The 22,412-nt window shown below is 33.5% G+C and overlaps 1 protein-coding gene across 2 annotated transcripts in view; it reads left to right on the top strand.

Annotated features, from left to right (window-relative positions):
- LOC110095544 (N-terminal acetyltransferase B complex auxiliary subunit NAA25) overlaps positions 1-22,412 on the top strand; it is a 99,930-nt gene that overhangs the window by 64,671 nt on the left and 12,847 nt on the right. For both annotated transcript variants that reach the window (XM_028699761.1, XM_028699760.1), the window contains 6 exons: positions 343-419; positions 5,369-5,443; positions 5,578-5,770; positions 12,541-12,660; positions 13,290-13,428; positions 13,634-13,674. In XM_028699761.1, the coding sequence (XP_028555594.1) occupies positions 343-419; positions 5,369-5,443; positions 5,578-5,770; positions 12,541-12,660; positions 13,290-13,428; positions 13,634-13,674 (645 nt within the window). The remainder of the gene's footprint in view (positions 1-342; positions 420-5,368; positions 5,444-5,577; positions 5,771-12,540; positions 12,661-13,289; positions 13,429-13,633; positions 13,675-22,412) is intronic.

Here is a 22,412-nt window from a genome sequence, read left to right as displayed (position 1 = left end):
AGTAATTTCTGTTATATCCTGAGGCAGAAGCAAACCTATACCTTTCATTATTGGGATATTTATTTCAAATATCATAGATTATATTACTAATTTAAAAATATTAACTGCACAACATGATCTGCATGCGTAAAAAAACCTATGGGCTTTTTGGAGTATTCCTTTAAATGTCTTCTGAGTGATCTTAATCCTATATCATTATTTTTTCTCCATTGCGTTATTATTGCAAGTAATTGCTTGCATTGTGACACTATCAAGTCTTATTCCCATCTAGTGGCATGATGTTATTATGTGATTTAATTCTTTTTAGACCTTAAAATCTTTAACCTAAGATGTTTTATGCAGCTTTATTGGCGTACAAGGTGCTATGGGTACTTACTAGAGGCACTTCTAGTTTTGGAGTTTGGTTTGAACATTAGAAAGTAAGTTTCATGAGCCTTGAATGTCTTTTTTGAACATTTGTGCTGATTTGTTGACTATCTTCATCTTAATGAAAATTCCATATCTTTACTCCAAAAGGAAAGGATGTTTTTTATTGAAATGTTTTTAGGATAATTTATAACATGGAGAAGTTATACTATTTTATTAAGCAAGTTTTAAGTTTAATTAGAAAGTTATATTATAAAAAATACTTGACATCTAGTGCTTGACTAAGCTAAGTGTTGCGCTAGAAAACAACTAGTTGTTTTATTCAATAAACTTATTTCAATAATGATGAATAATTTTGAAGACAACTGGTTGTTTTATCCAATAAACTTATTTCAGTTAAGGTAGAATAATTTTGAAGAGTTTAAATGATAATCATCACTTGACATAATTTTGAGCTCTTTAGTAAAAGGCCTTTTCAATTGAGTTCCAAGTAGGTTGACTAAAAGAATACTAAAAAAAAAAAAAATTGGATAAATGTTCGTTTCAAAGACCAAAGAGAACAAACACAATGCTTGCCAAAACATCATGTCATTTATGAAACTGAAAAAAAAAACTTATGCTCATTTTGGTCTTACTTTCGTTTTGTTTTGTCTGTCTCTCGCTTGCAAACTGAACTCCGTCCTTCAGCCCCAATCCACCACAACACCATCTCGTGCGCTTGTGCCTTCCTTCTTTCATGTGATTGATCCCACCTCTCACACCAATCCCAAAGCCCGTGGTATCTCTATCCGATCCCATTGTCCCTATTCGCACGCAATCAACTTGCGCCGATCAACCCTTCCGATGCCCCAACATGCTCCATGTCACTTCTATTGTCCGATCAAACTCCTTATCTTACTTGACACCTTCATCCGGTCACACCAACAAGCACAAACAGGCTCGCGATCACAACCTACCCCCACAAGTGACACACTCACGTGACCCTTATCACACAAGCCGATTGCACTTTGTTCATGCGGATTCGTTCGGTCTACACATGCCTAGCCCTCGCCTGCCTGATTTCTTCATGCTCTAAACGTACACGCCTACTTGTGAATTCTCCCACTACAATTATCCGATTCATGAATATTTTGTCAGTTACAACAATTCAAATTGCTCCTCCTGTATCAAGCACACATGACGACTCCAATCGAATTATATGGATTCATATAATTAAACATAAATTGTCGTATTATCAAAGAAAAGTCTTTTATTCTCTAAAATAAGTAGATATGTATTTCAATCTGAATACTTGCACCATTGATCTTTGATTTGGGCTGGATGAATTTTCAATTTCAAGACCTTGCACCTTTGATTTTTGATGTGAGCATGACGAATTTTCAATTTCAAGGCCCTACGCCGTTGATCTTTGATCCGAGCAGGTAGAAACCACGATAAACGCCGTCTCGACCTCCCCTAGCTCGGAAGGGATGCCAGTAGGTTGCATAAATCATCTTGGGAGGTTGTCATATTCTCTTTTGGGGATTGAATGCTAGGTTCTTCTGATCCGGTGCAGTATAATGGAATTGATCTCTTACACCTTTAGATTACAATTTACCCTTTTAATGTTCATGCAAAGCGCGCAAGAGCCATCAATTATTTTGCTTTATGTTTGTTTGCTGTATTGCACTTGGTTTACAAAATGAATGGCCTCAACTGTGATCAAATGGACGAATTCAACTTACACCAAAAAGTAAAGATAACTGGCTTTTTGTTGGCCTTGTTGTGGTGTGAATACAATAATTCGGAGGTAGAAACCGAAGACTCTCTTCATGTATAAAGAATAGTTATCGGTGTTAAATTATATTTGGGATGCTTTTTTCTTTCATTGTTTGAAGAAGAGAGATTTGTTGAGGGTTCATAAGAGGGGACAAGAGGAGACTTGCCCAAAGGAGGAAGGAGTCGGGCCCAGATAGAGTAAGGTTAGTAATTTTGCTTGAATCTCTCATGATAATCTCTCATATTTTAATTGACTTGAAATTAAAATAGATATACACAGATTGATTTAGCTGGCCTATTAAAAATGACTTGCATTCAACTAAAAATTAACTTGATATATAATAGATTTATATATTTGTGATTGTTTATTATTGAGAGTTCCACACACATACATGTACATATTTATATATATCTATGCATATGCATATACATACACACAAACACACACTTACTCACATATATATGCATAATATTTAATTATTCATGGTTATAAATACTTTTTTAATAGTAACTAATAGACTTTAATGGATTCAACTTTAAACTTGATTCAAAATCGATCTGTTTTAGCTTGACTAAAACTTCACTCGAGTCGAAATTAATATATTTGATTTCCAATTTTGTGTGGCATGCTTTATTGAGCTAGAATCACCTGTGTAACGCCTTGTTTTAATGCTTTCTCAATGAACGATGAGGTGTAGCAAAGATGGATAATTTTGGAAGACGCATTTTTCACCAACACCTATACTGATTTTACTAATCCATATCGAATGAGTCAAAAATAGTTTGGCTAGATCATTACAAAGTAATATCTCAGTTAGACCGGTCCTCCCTGGACCGGTCCAGCCGACCCAATCCAGTGGGCCGGTTCGTTTTTACCGAAGGAGGGGGCGGGCAGAACAGGAGGCGGAAGCCGCATGAGGGCTAGAGGTGGGGTCCACTTGAAATTCAAGTTGTTTCTTGGAGCCAAAATGAGGGGAAGTGAGGGCAATTAGGTCCTTTTGTATCTATTTTGAATTGTATGCATTAAGTAGGGAGTAAAGGGGAGGTTTAGGGTTATGTTGAATTTGCTTGAAGTTTTTCTTGTTCTTCGTTGGAGGCTAGGCTCTAGATCGAATTCTAGAGATTGGGAGAGTGCGGTCCTCCTCTCGAATAGAGGATCCTTGTATCTTTGCTATTTTCCTTGCATCTACTAGTAAAATACAAGTCTTTTCTCCTATTTTCTCTCAGTTTTTCCCTGTTTTTCCACTGTTTTGGGCTGTTTTTCTTCTGCGGACAGCAGTTTGCGCGGAGAGTTGTTGTGAAAGTGAATAGGAAATACTTGAAATCAAGTATTTCCTATCAATCTCATCCTTTAATAGATTCATCATACTTATTGATATGAAAGTGTGCATAATTTAAATCATTAAAATAAACTATTGAGTTTCACTTTCATAGAAAATTTATACATATTAGAATTCTTTAATTCTCATAATGTACATTATTTTCTATGTTATATCCTAAAATTGAACATTCCTCCATAACATTAGCGTATTAGATAAGTTGGGTCATCTCTCTATGATCCCATTTTCTCTTTTCTCTTTTTTGAAAAATAATAATATAATATTTGTTGTGTTAAATGCTCAGTGAGATAAATATTTTTGATATAAGATTCAAACATAAAAGAAAAAAAGCTAAAATATGTATGTTGATCCTTTGAACTAATATGAGTATTTGATTATGGATATAACTAATTTAGTACAATAATAAACATTAAAGAAAAAAATTTCTGGCATTTAAATAAATAAAAGACTTAATATTAAGCAATAGCATGAGTATATGTAAGAATATGAAATGCATTTATCAATTTTTAAATTATGGAGTGTACATTACTTATTAATGATTTGCTCATCTTTATTTTCATCTTGGGTCATTAATTCTTTAAAAATATTATATAATGCCTAGTCTTTTGGCACATTTATATTATTAGTCTTCATTGACGTCGGCTTTTGAAGACCACTAATAAAGTTTGGACATTCCAGCGTGGCAATTATGAATGACCCCTTGATACCGATCTAACCACTCCAACTTTCTAATATCAAGTGTTTGTAATTCTTCGTAGTATCAATGGCCCCTCGATCAAGGTTTAACTTTATAGTATCAACTTCCTATGATCGAGATTTGGGAACTTTACTTTTTTTGTTCTTATGAAGACTCGTTTCGCCAAAACTTTTGCCTCTTCGTGCAAGTTATCATAGTCTACTATTCTTGTGCAAGTTTTCATAGTCTGCTAACATATGCCATATGATATAACCTTTCATTAAATGCCTACAATTTAATCTCATTGTCATCAATATTTTAAATTTGTTTAGCATGAATATTCACCTATTATTAATTAATCTATTATTTATTTAACGTCCATCATGGTTAGGACTTAGGCTTAGGCATGATATGTGAAAGTCAAAATTTATGTGTTAAATAAAAATTAAACATTCTTGATTAAAAATATCTCGAGTTTTTTAAAATAGGTGATCCTACAAAAATTTATTAGACTTGTTAAATTTTTATGTCATACTCCATCTGAAGTGACATCTACTTGCATATAGCAATACAATAAAATTATAGAATTTAACAAATTTTAAGTCCCAAGCATGGTATGCTCCCTATATTGGAGATTGAGTATATAACCTAAATTATAAAATCTTCTTTGGGAAAGTTTCATAATCTAATTTATCAATTATGTAATTAACTATCCTATAAGCTATTCCTATCATCAATTTGTTGATTTATCATTTTATGGCATGGAATTTTGGAAGATTCTATTTTTTGCTTAAACAACATTACATTTTGGAAGATTCTTTTCTTGTATAAATTTCCAAGTTAGCTTGAATTAAATTCCAGAGCAAAATCATGATATGAAGCTGGTGTAATATTGCCTTTTCAGTAAAGTTTTTGCAGTCAGTAAAGTTCTGGTGCATTCGAGGTTGTAATATTGCCACTTTTTGTTATTCTACTGCTCATTTTTTTGTTTTTAACTTTAGTACCTTAAATTTATAAATGAGCCTGGAATATTTATCGTTCAACTTTTGCCTCAACATACAGCATTTTCTCCCATCGGTCATGTCTTTTTTTATTCAATACTGTTGAGTTATTGTGCAGTCTTGGTCATCTATGTTTGTAATAGAACTAGGACCACATTTTAGTTTCTGCAATCACTCTCTTTCGTTCTACCTAATAATCAGCATATATGGCTTTGTTTGTTGTGCAGATATGTTTGGCAATACAAATTGTCTTTGGTGCATTTATATTCATACGTTAATGCACTTCCGTTGGCATACGAATGGTAAAAGTTTTCAAAATATCAAACAGCAACTCAGCTGATTTATCTTTTGTTAATAGTTTCTAGAATGTTGTATAGCTGTGAGCCTATGACATGTCCTTGAAATGCTGCAATCTTATTTTTGTTTTCTTGTTCAGGTATGGTACTCTGGATACAAAAAACATATTATTGGAGACTGTATCCCATCATATTATGCCCCAGTTGTTTGTATCACCCCTTTGGTCAGAAACCTCTGCTCTTCTGAAAGATTATCTCAAGTTTATGGATGATTATTTAAGAGAAGCTGCTGATCTTACTTTTTTGGCATATCGCCATCGTAATTATTCCAAAGTAAGATGCTTTTTTCCATCTATTTTGTGATACTTAGTTATTACTTACCCAAATAGATCATGATTGCTATGTCAAAGTTGTTTTTCTGTTTGAAACTGAATGATAACCAAATTTGTTTTGTTAATGCTGTGCCTGATCCTTTACATCAACATTGTCTTATTTTTTTTTTCCAGCAAGCAAGAATCAAACTGAAACCTTTGATTTGTTGCTCATTTCCAACCTCATATGGCTTTGTATTATGATAAACTGATTACATTGACATAATTTAGATGGCGTTTGCTAATGATTGATGGAGTTACCTTTGAAACTGCATTCCCTGTAAACTCTGCTTTGCTGAATTTATTTCATTCAGAAATTGAAAGAATCATAGTTGTTGAATTCTATGTCCCTTATTTTCCCTCTTCCATTAGTGTGATTCAGCTATATAACTGGATCTTGTGTTGGATAAGTTTCTTGTAATCATGTTAACATAATTTTCTTGGAAGAACGAAAAGAAATATGTGATTTATATTACTATGCTTGAGGTAGAAATATTTGTTGATTTTTGCTCTACAAATGAGTGATCTTGTGCATATTTGATTCACTCAATTTGGGTTGGGTGAATGTGGGAATTTCCTACAACTTTTGAGTTGAATAAAGAGGGATTTCTCCACATTTTTGGTTTGTAGAAAAGAGAGGAGAGAATCCAACTTATGGGTTGCAAACCCATGAATGTCCTTGAACTTTTGATGTTCAAAGAAAACCATTCATTTGTCATATTCGGTGCTATGCAAATGAAGGAGGATTTGGTGGTTTTCCTGCAATCCTAATTTATAGAAAATAAGGAAGACGATGCAACTTGGAGGAAGTTCTTTGAATATTTGATGTTCAAAGAAGAGTTATTATCTACCCAATTTGTTTTGGGCAAGTACAAGAAAGTGGCATGTAGATTTGGATTACGAGCTGCCTGAATTTCTTTGAACCTTTTTGGTGTTCAAAGAGAGGAATTCACCTTTCCAATTTGGATTGGATGGATGGAGTTGAGATAAAACTTTGATTCCTATGCTTAGGTAGAATTTTTTGTTGATTTTGGCTCAACAAATAAATAATTTGGGTGTATGTTTGATTCACTTGACATAGGTCAAGTGAATGTAGGAATTTCCTACAACTTTTGAGTTGTTGGAGATAGGAGGAATTTTCTATAATTTTGGTTTGTAGAAAAGTGGGAGAGGAACATGCAACTTAAAAGTTGCAAATTCATGAATATTTTTTTGAACGTGTGGTGCAAAAAGAGGTGCACACTCTCCTAATTTGAGTGAGGAAAATAAGAGAATTTTTAACAACTTGAGTTGTAGAGAGAGATGCGATATGCAACTTGGAGGTTGCAAATTGGAGGATGAATCATTGAATTTTATCTTCAATGAAGCAAAATTATTTACCCAATTGAGTGTTGGGTAAATATGGAAAACAATGTGCAACCTATAGGTTGCAACTTGGAGGAATTTCTTTGAGTATTTGGTGTTCAAAGAAAGAGACATGCACTCACTCAATTTAGGCTAAGTGAATGGTGGAGAAGACTAGGATTTGGATCCTATGTCTAGGAGGTTATTTGTTGGTTTCGTGTCCCAACAAATGAGATGGGAGGACTTGGAATTTGTCTCCAAGCTTAAGAATTTGTGGCATGATGGATGTAGGATTTTAGAGAAATCCAAAACATCATGCAAGCAAGGTTGATGATGACTCCTAAGATATGCTAAGGATTCGTGTGATAAAACATTTGGAGTATTCTATTAAGAATACTCCAAGCATCATGCATGAAGGAGATGGGTGATGATTATTTGTTGATTTGGTATCAACAAATAAGATGAATACTCGAGACTTTGAAACCTCTATACAAGTTTCGTGGCAACAAGGGAGGAGATCATTCGTTGGTTTCTTGCTCCAACAAATGGGATGAGGGAAACTTAGAGTTTGGCTCTAAGGTGTGATGGCTCACGTGGTGCTAGCCCAATCCTAGACACTCTAAGATCCTTTTTCAAACTTTCTCCTCCCATTTTGAGTAAAGAGATAGATAAATAAATACATCCCGTTGCATTGATCGGGGAGTGCTCGTACTAACTGAGGGGGTCAAAAACCAAGAAGTGAGTTATTTATACCAAGCAAAATGCTTGGAGCCTTGAGGAAGCTCCAAAATCTCACACATGAGGGGAAAGAGCATCAAAAGATAACCCCTGATGTATGCTAGAACTCATGCAACAAAATACTTGGAATCTTGAGGAAGCCCCAAGCGTCATGCATGAAAGAAATGTGTACATGAGAGAGGGTTCCCGACCTATTGCTTGTATGAATGTTTTGGATTCATTTTAAAGTAGGGAAGGTTTACTTCTACAACTTCTATGGGTTTTTAAGATCAATTTTGACATGATCTATAAATCCTAGAAATGTATGCATGTGATTCATCATTCTGGGGGATTTACCATATACTCGAGTTACACGTCATTGCATTTGACCTTTCCATTTGCAAATTATACTTATCATACTTAGGTAATTTTGATATGTGGTGGAGTATGATCCATAGACCTTTAAAAGTCATGGAATGCACCACCTCCGCTTCACAAGTGTTTAGAAATTAAATGAGCATGCTTATAAATTAATAAAATCAGGTAAACGACTAATTAGCAAAAGACTCAACATTATGTCAAAATGCTTGCACAATTCTAATACAAGATAGAACATAGCCTAGGAATCTTGAAAATTCATAAGATATATCACATTAGTTCAAATAGTATTTAAAATTGCACAGGCATACCTATTTGTTTTGTAAATTTTAGATGAATTACAAACCCAATGAATGCAAGTTGCCGCATTAGATCAATTTTGTCAAGACATTAGCATGGGGGGAGCACGACCTACAATGCAAGGAAACCTACACTTAGAATGCAAGCAGATAGAGTCGTACGGCTCCATCCGTCTCACTTTCTCTGGCTAGGTTTGACACACGCGAGTATGAGGAAGAAGACCTCAGTTCCTCAGTCGCACTAGCATGTAGGCGGAAGACTCCTCTTCTTCTGTTGGGCTGGGAGGACTGCACAGAAGCATGACGTCCCGAATCCCTTCGTCTCCCGCTCGATTTTGGCTTACGAAACATGCATGATTTGAATGACCCCCTCCTTCTAGCTCTTGCTCTCTCTATATGCAAAATCAGATACTTCTTTGTCCAATGCAATCCTTTGCCATAATATCCTGACCTTCCATCGCAGAAATCATGGGGAAAAGATGCTGTAGCGGCGACCTTTGAATCTCAGCCCTTAGATTAGATTTCCGGATTTAGCGAAATGATGAGAAATGGCTAGGAAGTTAAAAGACCTTATTTGGAATGAAATTTGAACCTGGATTGGGCTCGGTCCTAACCAATTTGGGTCGATTTAGGTTAGACCGGGTACGATTGAGCCAATTTTGTGAAATTGGACTCGAATCGGCGTCGATTAATGTCAAATTTCGTTCGATTAGGCTTGATTGGGTTCGATTTGGCCCGATTTGGGTCGGTCTCAGTCGATTTGCGAAAATATACGTCAACATGCTAAATCAAACATTTCCTGCCTTTACGATCTTACCTAAAGTAGTAATAAAGATCTTTGGTTGCTTTTTCTTTGTTTACAACTAGAATAAAAGTATAAAAATAAAAAAAAAAACAGATCCTATGGCATGACAATGCTTTTTTTTTTTTTTTTTGAGTTAAACAGCAGCAAAGAGGGGGCATAAATGTTTTTAGCTTATTTCAAACAGATTATTTATTAAATGTATCTTTCTTTGAAATGTAACTTTTCCAACCTCATCTTCAAGGGGAGCAACATCAAGAACATTTATTTTTCTAATTTTTTTTTTGAATTTTTGCAACAAAAAATTTCGTTTTCTCTAATTTTCAAAGTGATTTCATTCAAATCAGACTCATTCATACAAAAAGAATTGATATTTTAAATACTACAAGCTCAGCAAGGCCATAGGTAAATTTCTTAGAGGATCATGAGTCTGTCAAAGAAAAGAGGAGGTGCAAACATGGAAAGATTTTTTTGGATTATTTTACTTATGACGACAAACAAATAAAGAAAAGAAGTTTGAAGGTTCTTTGCTAGGTCATGGATTAGATTAGTCTATAGCAAAACCAAATAACACTATGTATTTTTAATACCCTATTACTAGAACTACTAAAATTCATCCAATGTCAAAATGTATCCTACAAAAAAAATTTCGCCTTCATTTTTCATCTTTATCTCTCACTTTTCCATTGTAGTGATTCCAAAAATAATATAGGAGTTTTTCTTGGTTATAGAGTGGAAGGATAATGTTTTTGAGGAGATGAGAGCACTTCGAAAATAAGGCTTTGGTGTTGGTGGATCCACCAAGTGGAAAGAAACCGGTGGCATATGATTGGGTCTTCATCGTAAAGTTCAAATATGATGGAACAATAGTGGCATACAAGGCCCGAGTAGTTGCTGAATTGTTTACTCAGATGTATGGTATTGATTACATATTTGCACCAATGGAAAACACTAAACAACTTTAGAATCTTAGTTTCGATTATAGCTAATATGGTATTGATTACATATTTGCACCAATGGAAAACACTAAGCAACGTTAGAATCTTACTTTCGATTATAGCTAATCTTGTCTGGCCGTTACAGCTACTTGCTTTCTTTCTCGTTAGAGATATAGAAGTTTATGTGTGATCCTCTTCAGGGTAATGGAGAAAATTTTTGCTTGAAAGTGTGTCAGTTGAACAAAATCTCCTTATGATTTAAAATGATCACTGAGGGCATGATTTGAGGAATTCTCTTGAGCTGTAAAAAAATGGGGCTACAACTAGGCTCAAACTTACCATACTATGTTTATGAAGTAATCAAAACTATGTAAAATAACTATTTTGATGGTTTATGCGGATGAAATTATCTTAATAGGTGACGATTTCATTAAGATAAACTGATTGATGGAAAGTTTGGCCTTTGAAATTGAGATCATATGCATAGGGGATCTTAATTTTTTTTCATGGAATATTGATTACAAGATCAAATAAGAGATTGTGGCAACTGGCAAGTCAAAGAAAATGCATCTTAGATCTTTCCAATGAGATGGTTTGAGCGAGTGGAGATCTATGGATACATCGATAAATTCAAATGTAGAATTCAGGAAAGACAAAGGGAGAAACTATTGACGCCACTTGATATCAAAAATAGGAAAGCTGATATACTTATTTCACACATGACCTCATACAGCCATTGTCATGAGTTTTGTGAGTCAATTCATGCACTCTCTTAAAGAAGTAATATCTTGAGGTTACCAATTGAATTTTGTGATTCCAAAAAAAAAAATCTCATATAAAGTCTTATTCTTCCAAAAAAAAATGCAAAGAGGAGTTGAAGTGTATACACCAAGATGATTAGGTAGGTTCTACTGCAAATAGGACTTCAACAAACGAATGCACCTATTTAATGGGCTATTCATGTTACTTGGTGAAATAAGAAGTAGAATATGGTTGCTTGTGGCAGTGTAGAAGCAAAATATAGAGCCATAGCTAATGGGGTTCATGAGTTCTTGTAGCTAAAATAGGTTCCAAATAAATTGAAGAAGCCAGTAAGCTTGCCAATGAAATTATATTGGCATAACAAGGAATAAGCGCAGCTCAGAACCCTGCACAACGTGGAAAAGACAAACATATTGAATTTAGCGACGCTTCATAAAAGGAAAACTTTAGATCAGACTCATTTTTATGTCATTTGTTCCAACATCACTCTGGACAAAAACATTTTTAAAGGATTATTTAAATCCAATTTTACATTACTAATCATGTTGGGATTGATTGAGATCAACTCGCCAACTGAGGTGGATTGTTGGAAACTATGACAGGAAAAGAAGGCAAAATGCTGATTCAAAAAGTAAAATAAAAGAAGCAATTGCAAACTATGAAAGGTCAGTGCTGTCTTAGTAGAAAATGAGGAAGAAAATGAATGCCTTGATTTTTTCCAAGGAGCAAATCTGAAAAAAAATAAAGGATTGGTCTGTCTAGGAACCACGACATGTAGAAAATGAAAACATGGAAGTATTAGAGCTGACATTCAGCTATACTATTTAGATTCTGTAATTTTGTGTAGTAGGAAAGATAGTTAGGGGGTGTAATAGGTTTCTAACATTGTGCATTAATCTTTTTTATGTAGATTTCATGTACAGCCATGCAATTAGATAATAAATAAATAATATGGTCTCAAATTTCAACAGACAATCAGTTTTTAGAGCAGATGTATATTGGGAACTTTATCCCAAGTGTTTATTTGAGGTTGACTTTCTGCTTGCCGTTATTTCTAATATCAGGATTGGTTAATCATTTCTTTGGTTCTGTGCTTTATCATGCAACTCCCTTACTCCAATTAGTAAGTCTCCCATTTCAATAAAATTCATGGAATCTTTCTTTCATCAACTAGCAGACTTGTCCCAACTTTCTAGGATTGGCTATTCATGAAGCTCCGGATGCATGGCAGCTATTTTTAGGTTAATTTTTTATTGTTGTGCAGGCTTGTCCCAACCATTTGTGGTCAGCTTTGCATTATCATCATCATCTGAAAAGAGCAATCTCAACTTTGTCCCAACTATTTGGTGTTGACTGCTGGTTACAAGCTAAATTGAATTACTTAAGAATGATTTATGCTATTCAATTTCTACCGTGATTACAATGCTCAGCAGTTTGCATATGTGCAAGCGTTTTTGGCTTGTTGTATAATCTTTCCATTGTACATGGTCAGGTGATTGAATTTGTTCAATTTAAAGAGCGCTTAGAACACTCAAATCAATATTTGGCTGCAAGAATTGAATATTGGATTTTACAACTGAAACAGGAAACAAATACCCTTGAAGAAGCCGAGGTAATGTACTTATTTCTTTCAAGAGTTTAAGCTATCTTGACTTTGTTGTGGGGGTCCTGTGCGCCATATTTTTCTTCAATGAGAACTGAAGTTGAAGTTCTTTTTTAGCTTTTTTTTTTTTCTCATAATCGTAGCAGTTACCGTGACACAAAGGAAAAAGGTTGTTTTGTTTGGTGTGTGTGTGTGTTTTTCCTGGCTTGGTGGCATTGGGGCGGTTTTTGTGTTTGGGGTTGGGGGCATGCAGGGGAATGGTTTACAACATTTCCTCTCTGAAAAATCTCAGAGGAGCTCTTAAAACAATTGCTGTCAAGAGTGAATTCTTATTGCCATTAGTGGCCTTAAGCAACTGTTTTGTGTTTGTATGTTATGTATAAATGGATTCATAATTTTTTGTCTTCAAAATTACTATAAATATCTTAATTATTTTTGGATTGGCAATAAATTAATCAATCACACGACTTAGGTGATTAAGGTCACCTATCACAATATAAAGTCATTCTTGACCACTTTTGCATTTGGAGCTATTCCATAAAATTTTTCGTTGCTTAGCCCGGTTTTTTCCTTTACATAATCGTCATACCACTATCATATAAGCATAATGTTAAAAGTTCTCTTTCTTATGTTTGCAGTGTATTCTTGAAAAATTGTACCGTGGAATGCAATTGCTAGAGCTGTCAAGTGATGAGAAACTAAATTCCTTGACATTTAATGAAGATCTTCAGCTGCGACCTTGGTGGTCCCCAAGTTCTCATGTAAATTACCTTTCAGGTAGTTAAGCACCTTTGAAATAGTCAATCCTTTTTTTTTTTTACTCCAATTAACCAACGTTTTGGTTATAGATTCTTATCATGCTTCTTAATGGAAGCTTTAGACCTATTTGGTATATTTATTTTGATTGTATGTAAAATTGGGCTTTTGAACAGTTTTGTCTCTGAGGTGTTTTGATTTGCTTCTCCTTTCTTTACCTTGACAGAACCTTTTGATGGAGTATCAGCATGCTCTCGAGAGAACTTGGTATGTAATAGGATACATTGTGAGCCACAATTTTTAGTATACGCAAAAACTTTTGGCAAAAATTTTGATGAAACTTGTTTATTTTGTTCTGTATTTTGTATACCTTGTATGAAGTGTCAATGATCAATAACTTTATGAAAGATTTTCTTTCCCACTCTTGAATTTCGTGAGAAATTACACAGCAGGTTGAATTACGGTGCTATTTTTATTGCTAAACTATTTATTCCAAATTGTGTGGCTGTAATAGAAGTTTAATAGGAGCTTTTTTTTTAAGTTTGAAGGAAAATTAATGTTATTAATAGATATTATGATTCATAGGAAATTAAATATTTTGTGCATTCAAGAAACTAAATGGGTTCGAGAGAATGCTAACGAAATTAATAGTTTCTGATTTAAACTTTGGTATTTGGGTAGGAGTCATACTAGAAATGGTGTATGTGTTATTATAGATAAGAGTTTGAAGGATAATGTTATAAAAATTAATAGGATTGGAGATAGAATTATAGCTTTAAAGAATATTGTTGATGCTAAGATTGTTAATATTATAAGTGGTTATGCTCCTCAAGTAAGTTTGTATATGAGTTCTAAATTAAATTTTTAGAATGACTTGAATTAATACAAAAGATATCTCTTGAAGAAAGAGTTTTTATTAGGGGAGATTTAAATAGACATGTTGGTAGAGATGTAGATGATTTTAAAAACATTCATGGTGGCTATAAGTTTGGAACGACAAATGAATATGACAAGATCATATTAGATTTTTGTTTAGCTTATGATTTTTTAATTGCTAATATCTTATTTAAGAAAATGAATGAGCATCTTATCACTTATAAAAATAGATAAAGTACATCTTAGATTAACTATTTTCTTATAATAAAATTAGATCATTTAGATTGCCAAAATTTTAAAGTTATCCCAAGTGAATATTTATGTACCCAACATCGATCATTAGTTTTAGACTTTAAGATAAAGGGACATAAAATAAAAAATAAAGTAAAACTATATTCTAGGATTAGATGGGGGCATTTAAAGAATATTGATAAAAATATTTTTGAAAGTAGGATTTTAGATCTTAAGATTTTGTATGTGCATGAGGATATTAATATTATGTGAAAAAAAGTGACTAGTGATATTAAGAATATTGCAAAAGATGTGCTTGAAGTATCGAAGAGAAAAGCTCATAAAATAAAAATAGTTGGTGGTGGAATCCAAATATGTAAGAAAAGATTAAAAATAAGAAAATATGTTATAAAAATTGGTTTAATTTTTAAATTATGATAATTGAGAAAGATATAAAGAGACTCGTAAGGAATCTAAGAAAGTAATATATGATGCAAAAACCTTAGCTTTTAGTAATTTATATAATAAATTAGATACCAAGGAGGGAAAAAGATATATGTATAAGTTAGCCAAACAAAGAGATATGCGCCCAATTAATTGTGCAATTAATCCCCCCCTCTTATTTTGAAATTCAAATCTTAAGCTCAAATAAATCCCTCCAATTTCACTTAAAACTGAAATTAATTCAGTTTTATTTCTAAACTTAATTTCAAGTTCATTAAAATTCAAATCTTAAGCTCAAATAAATCCCTCCAATTTTGATTTAGATTCTCAAGTTCATTAAAATATTGATCAGAGAATTTTATTCGTTCTTTTTCTAAGAACATGTTTCTGTACCAGATTCTGAATGGTTTAAATTTTTCTAACATATAGTGACAGATAAACGTCTCTCTAAGGGCTGTATTAAGTCCGTAAATCATTGAAATTGCATTTCGGAGGGAGTCGGGGATCTAAAATTTTGATTGTCCCTTACTGGATGAAATATTCTATTTCGACTGAGGGTTAATCCTGGACTAGAAGCTATATCAGTTTCGTCTGAATTAGATGTTTTAATTTCATCTCCTGACGTTGAAGGAATAGTGATTTTAGGAAGATTTATAGATCTTCTTGGATTAAATCTTACTTCTACATCTCCATCAGATGTTTGGATTATTTGATCTATATCTTGATTGATAATAGGTTTAGGTGTAATTACTTGAGGCAAAATCCATTGATCTGGGAATGTTACTTCATTCCATTTAATTACTCTTTTAGTAGCGATGTTTGAGGCTAATAGATTTGTTTTTATTAGAGTAGTTCTATTATTGGGTTGAACTATTTTTTTAACTCTTGGACTTAAGGTATTCATTACCTTAAAATGGATTCTATAAATCAATGCTATTGTTTCAGATCCAGGAAGAAAGTTGTATCCATGGAGTTGAAGATGTAATTTAATTGCTTCAAATAAATGTACATCAGTTAATGTTAAACTGAGATTTGGAAACGTATTAAAATAAACCGGTCCATGACAAAGACTGGTTTCCATCACTCCCATAAGGGATTGCGCCCAATTAAGGCATCTGCCATCTCTTAGACAAGCTAAGATAGATGCATTAAGTCCTCTTAAAGTTAGAGGTTTGAAGGCGATTTGGATTAAACCAATATGCAAGTATTTGTAATCTTGCATGTATGATTTAAGATCGTCATAAGATAACAGAGAAATAGTCTTCTCTGTTGAATCGATTGTAATAGATTGTTCTACCATTTTAATGGTAGTTTTTCCTTTGAAATCAAAGGTTCCGATTTGATAAATTAAGGTTTTATCTACCTTAGGTAGAGACCATTTATTAAGGTCTTCCTCATTTAGAGGATATTCTATCAATTCAGCATTTTTAATATCACAAAAAGAGGGTATTTTACCCTTATTTAGGATAGATGAAGAAGATGAAGATGCCATTTGTATAAGACTCGATTGGTAAGCTTATGTTTCTACGTATTAATAGAGGAGGCATATTTGAAATGGTTTAGTAAGGAAAGAAACGTACACTATTCATCAGATTGAACAAAAACATGAACTATCCAGGACTGACTACCCATACCAAGGGATACTGCCAAAGTTCAATACTATTATTCAAAGTAAGAAGTGCAGTGTCAGTGACTTTCAATACATAAACTCATCATGTCCTGCCGCCCCGATTAAAGAGTGGAAAAATAAACTTATCAACCTCAGTAACACACTACTCACACATGGCTCTGATACGAACTTGCAGAAATTGAAAAGAGAATAAAAATACTATAAAGTAAGAAAGGCAAATTGTTAAGCAAACTTACAAATTTTATTTCTTCAAGCAAAAGACTTCAATACAAACGATGCCTTACAACCATGGCATACAAACTTATTTATACAACTAGAAACTTAGAGGGGAAGAAAACTTACAATTATTAAAGTTAAGCCAGTACACTTATTAAAGCATAAAGTAAAATAAAGGTACATATAATATTCTCCACTATGCTGGTTGATTACAGCTGGTAGGAGACCATTGTCCTGCTAAGATAATGGAGAATATAAAGAGAATATAACATGTCAAAAGGCAGTACGATTCTGCCTGTAAAGCTCCTTTATTAAAAGTCTTCACCCAACATCGATCATTAGTTTTAGACTTTAAGATAAAGGGACATAAAATAAAAAAATAAAGTAAAACTATATTCTAGGATTAGATGGGGGCATTTAAAGAATATTGACAAAAATATTTTTGAAAGTAGGATTTTAGATCTTGAGATTTTGTATGTGCATGAGGATGTTAATATTATGTGAAAAAAAGTGACTAGTGATATTAAGAATATTGCAAAAGATGTGCTTGAAGTATCGAAGAGAAAAGCTCATAAAATAAAAATAGTTGGTGGTGGAATCCAAATATGTAAGAAAAGATTAAAAATAAGAAAATTTGTTATAAAAATTGGTTTAATTTTTAAAATTATGATAATTGAGAAAGATATAAAGAGACTCGTAAGGAATCTAAGAAAGTAATATATGATGCAAAAATCTTAGCTTTTAGTAATTTATATAATAAATTAGATACCAAGGAGGAAAAAATATATATGTATAAGTTAGCCAAACAAAGAGATATGAGTAGTAAGTATTTAGTTCAAGTGAAATGTGTTAAGGATGAAGATCAAAAAATACTTTTCTTAGAAAATGATATTCAACAAAGGTGGATGAGATATTTTGCTGAACTTTTTAATGAAGATTGTGAAAATAAGATTAAATGTAGTGACCTTAGCACCCTAAATGAAAATAAAGATTTCTGTTTTTATCGGCATATTAGTAAAACTGAAGTTAGAGAGGATTTAAAGAAAATGAAGGGTGGAAAAGTTGTTGAACCTGATGATATTCCAATAGAGGTGTGGAAATGCTTAGGAGATGAAGAAATTTATTGGATTACTAAACTTTTTAATACTATTTTGAAGACTAAAAAGATGCCAAATGAGTGGAGAACGAGTGTGTTAATTCATATTTTTAAGAGTAAAGGTGATGCACAAGATTGTGCAAATTATAGAGAAATTAAGTTAGTGTGTCATACTTTAGAACTATGGGAGTGAGTTATGGAGCATAGGTTGCGGCGCGATACTAATGTTTCTCAAAATCAATTTGGATTCATGCCGGGTAGGTCGACTATAGAAGCCATACATTTATTAAGAGGTTTGATGGAGAAATATAGAGAAAATAAGGAGGATCTACATATGATATTTATTGATTTAGAAAAAGCATATGATAAAGTTCCAAGAGAAGTGCTATGGAGAGTTCTGGAAAAGAAAGGAGTCAATAATGCTTATATTCAAATCGTTAAAGATATGTATGTAGGTGCTATTACTTGTGTTCAAACACAAGGTTGTTTGACCAAGTATTTCCTTATTTCGGTTGGGTTACATCAAGGATCAGCCTTAAGCCCATATCTTTTTGCTTTAGTCATGGATGTTCTCACTAGACATTTGCAAGAGGATGTACCTTGGTGTATGCTTTTTGCTGATGATATTCTTCTTGTTGATAAGACTAGAGAGGGAGTTGAAGGTAAACTTGAATTATGGAGGTCAACCTTAGAGTCTAAAGGTTTTCGCTTGAGTAAGATCTTAAAACCGGAATATATGGAGTGTAATTTAGTAGTAATAGACCTAGTGAGGGGATTGTGATTTTGGGGACCAAGTTATTAATAAGAGTACACGTTTAGTATTTTGGATCTATTGTTCAGAGGTATGGTGAAATAGATGGGGATTTTATCAGCAGAATTCAAGTTGGATGGTTGAAGTGGAGGAATGCATGGGCTTTTGTGTGATAGAAAGTACCCCTCAAACTCATGGGAAATTCTATAAGATGGTGGTGAGGCCTGCAATCCTTTATGGTGCCGAATGTTGGCCATTAAAAGAGAAGCATAACACTAAGTTGAGTGTGGCAGAGATGAGGATGCTCGGGTGGATGAGTAGCTTTACCCTTAGAGATAGAATACGAAATGAGCATATACGTGAAAAGGTTGGAGTAGCTCCAGTAGAAGATAAGATTAGAGAGAGTCGCCTTAGATGGTTTGGTCACATAAAACATGGGCCTTCAGATGACCCGGTTAGGAGAGTAGATGTATTAGATTTGACTTATGTTAAGAAAGGTAGAGGCGGACCAAAAAAGACTTGGTTAGAAAATATTAGGAATGACCTTTCTTTATTAGATTTAAACGAGAATTTAACTTTTAATAGGACACAATGGAGAAAAAGGATTCATGTAGCCGACCCCACGTAGTGGGATAAAGGCTTGATGTTGTTGTTGTTGTTGAAGAAAAAATTATTTCATGGACTTATTATCAATCAAGTATAGGAGTAAAATATTTATGGGATATTTGGTATTCTTAGATATTTAATTTCTATGATAACTTTTCCAATAAAATAAGAATCAAATTTAAATTTCAAATAAAAGGGAATTTTCAATTTTGTTAGTCATTCATTCATTTATTCTACAGAAACTATTCTCATGCGGTGAATACTTCACTTTTCCTCCTAATTCAGCAACATCCTTGTGGATCCCATTTATCTGTATTTTGTATGTAGCTTTTAGATGTTTCTTTTTGTGGTGAGTACATATTTTGTCTTACTAGGCTTACAAAAAATGTTATATATCAAAATTAAAAAAAAAAATGAAATAAAGGCTATATTGAGTTTATGCGGAATAAATAAATAATGTTTTCAGTAGTTTTTGTTACGAGTGACATTAATAAGTTCTATAACATTATCTTCTCTAAGTTTGAATGATTTGCTCTGGTTTGTCGGTTTTCTGAGGATGAAACATAGTGTTGAAGTCTAACCTCATAAGTCATACCCAAAGCCTATTGCACATTCTTTCATAGTTCAGAAGTAAGTCATCTATCCTAATCAGATATAATGATGGTTGGTATGCTATATACTCAAATAATGTTGTCCATGTAAATCTTCGCCAACTCTTCATCGATTAATTTTGTTTTATTGGTTAAAAGTGAGCCAACTAGTATTTAGATTGCAGCATGACCTTATTTAGATCTAGGTAGCCATGTATGAAATCATTGATATCTATTTTCACTTTCTTTCGAAAGTAGGAAGAGGCTACAGCAAGCCACTTGGTCCTTTATTATTCAGTCTTAACAATTTGACAAGTCAAATGCTAAGCTATAACATTTTCAATATCATTATTCATACCTGACAACTAGAAAAATTCTTTTAGATTTTGATACATTTAATTACTCCCTAGGTGAACATAATACGAAGTGGTATGCACTTTTGGTAGTATCTTTTGTCAAAATCCAATTTGATTTGGGATGTAGTTTATCTTTAAATTTTAATATAACAATTTAGTAAATAGTTTACATAGATTTTAATCCATTTTGGACTTTCTTTCTAAGTGGAATCAATTCAACATCGTCCATCTATTGTTGGTTCAATGATCATGTGATATAATGATGAAATGGCATCCTAGAGGTATTATTGTAAGTTAACATTGCTCCATTACAAGTACTAGTTGTCACTCTTGAGTGATCATCTAAGCTGCATAATTGATGATTCTCTACCTAAACGTCTATAGCCACATACAACAATATTAGTTTTATCTTGGTGGAATTGAATCTTTAAACCATAATCTTTCATCAACATAAGCTATTAACTTTTTCTCAAGTTAAACTCCAAGGTCAAAAAGTACTTTAAGCTCTTTTGGGTTGTGTAAATCTCTTAATGAACATCATAGAGAGAATGTTTCTAAATCTTCAATGCAAATGTAATTGCAATAAGCTCCAGGTCATTAGTGGGTAGTTCTTGTTCATCTTGAGTTGCTTATGGCAAAAGTTATTACTTTATCATGTTGCATCAAAACATAACCTATGTTCTAATGTGAAACTTAACAATTAATCTCAATTCCATTCATTCTTGAAGGAATGCTGAAAATAGTATTGACCTCAATATCAATCCACTATTGATTTCATCGAACATAATTAAAATTATGGACAATGGATGCAGTGTCATGCAAGCTATTTCGAAATGTTTCACTTGCATTGAACTTACTCAAATGTTGCCTATTTTACAAAATGGTCGGAGCTTATGTGCATTTGGACTTTTGAAAATATTTAGAGAACAATACCCATATAGCCCGGATTGCTGAATGAGAAAAAATTATAATATTTACCCATGCATAGATAAGGGAGAAACTTCTACATGCTCCAATGTGTCAATAAACCCTTTTTTTTAAAGGAATTTTGATATATCTATCAAATCCCTAAATCTCGCAAATGTCCTATCTGCTTATTTCCTGTGCTATGCAGCGGTATCGAACCTCTTCCCATCCTATATTTATGTCCATCGTTTTATGGAGAAAAAAAAACTTAAAATAAAAATCCTTTTTCTTTTCTCTTGTTTTCTTTGAATGCTTGTCCATGCACTCTCTCCTCTCCTATAGCCATGCGCTACAGCTTCCCTATTTCATTCCTGAGCTCGCCAATCTCCTCCCAGTTTGCCTATCTAAAGCTTGCCTACTTGTGTCATCTTGCCGCTTCAATCGCACGACCGCTACTCTACTTCACCTTCCTTGGCATTGTTAGAGATAGAATGGTCACATCTATTAACATATAAATTCAGAATGCCCTTTCGCTTATTTTCATAGGAGGGGTATTTTAGTAATTTGGTGCATGATAGTTAGTTGTTGTTTGCCGTTATATACCCTCTTGTCATATTAGGAAGTAGAGTTTTAGGTTATCCTAAGAACTTTGGATGGATTCCCTTGTTTTGGAGGGGAGAGGAGATGAGGAAACCACTGGAATTTAAGTTCTTGTCAAAATTGATTTGCCAAAATCCCGTTGCTTTCTTTGTGGGCTGCCGAGTTTCTAACCTGCTGTTCCAGGTTCCAATAGCGGGTGACATTGGACTTCCTAGGTTCCAGGCATCAGGGCTAGGTTTCCAGACATCGAATTGCTGACATTCCATTGAAGACCTGCAGCCATTTAATCTAAGAATGCCAACTAATCAGTTTTTTTAATTTTCATCCTCAGTCTTTCCCTTAAATCAGCTATTCTTCAGTACGGCCACTGTCGGTTATTCTTAACTGACAACTACAGATTGTGGATGGAATCTCTAGCCAAATATCCTGCCAGAAACAGAGGTTCAACCAGTATTTTGGACAGCTTGTTTCAAGTCCAGTTAGGAACCAGAGGGAGGCAGGAACAGCTTGTTGGAGAAGTTAATTGCAATGGCTTATTTGGAGTAGGCTTTTGTCCGAAAGACCAACCACAATATTCCTTTGTAAATCTCTGCATGTTCATGCGGATAATATCGTCGTTTGCTAATTTTCAATGTGAAAAACAACCATTCTCTTTCCTTCTACAAACCCATTACCTTCAGGGTTTTCTATTTTTGAGAAATTT

The sequence above is a fragment of the Dendrobium catenatum genome, unplaced genomic scaffold (genome assembly GCF_001605985.2).
Source record: "Dendrobium catenatum unplaced genomic scaffold, ASM160598v2 fragScaff_scaffold_1386, whole genome shotgun sequence".
NCBI classification, from domain to species: Eukaryota; Viridiplantae; Streptophyta; class Magnoliopsida; order Asparagales; family Orchidaceae; genus Dendrobium; species Dendrobium catenatum.
The sequence above is the reverse complement of the archived record's forward strand: the minus strand, read 5'-3'. Positions and strand labels throughout refer to the sequence as shown.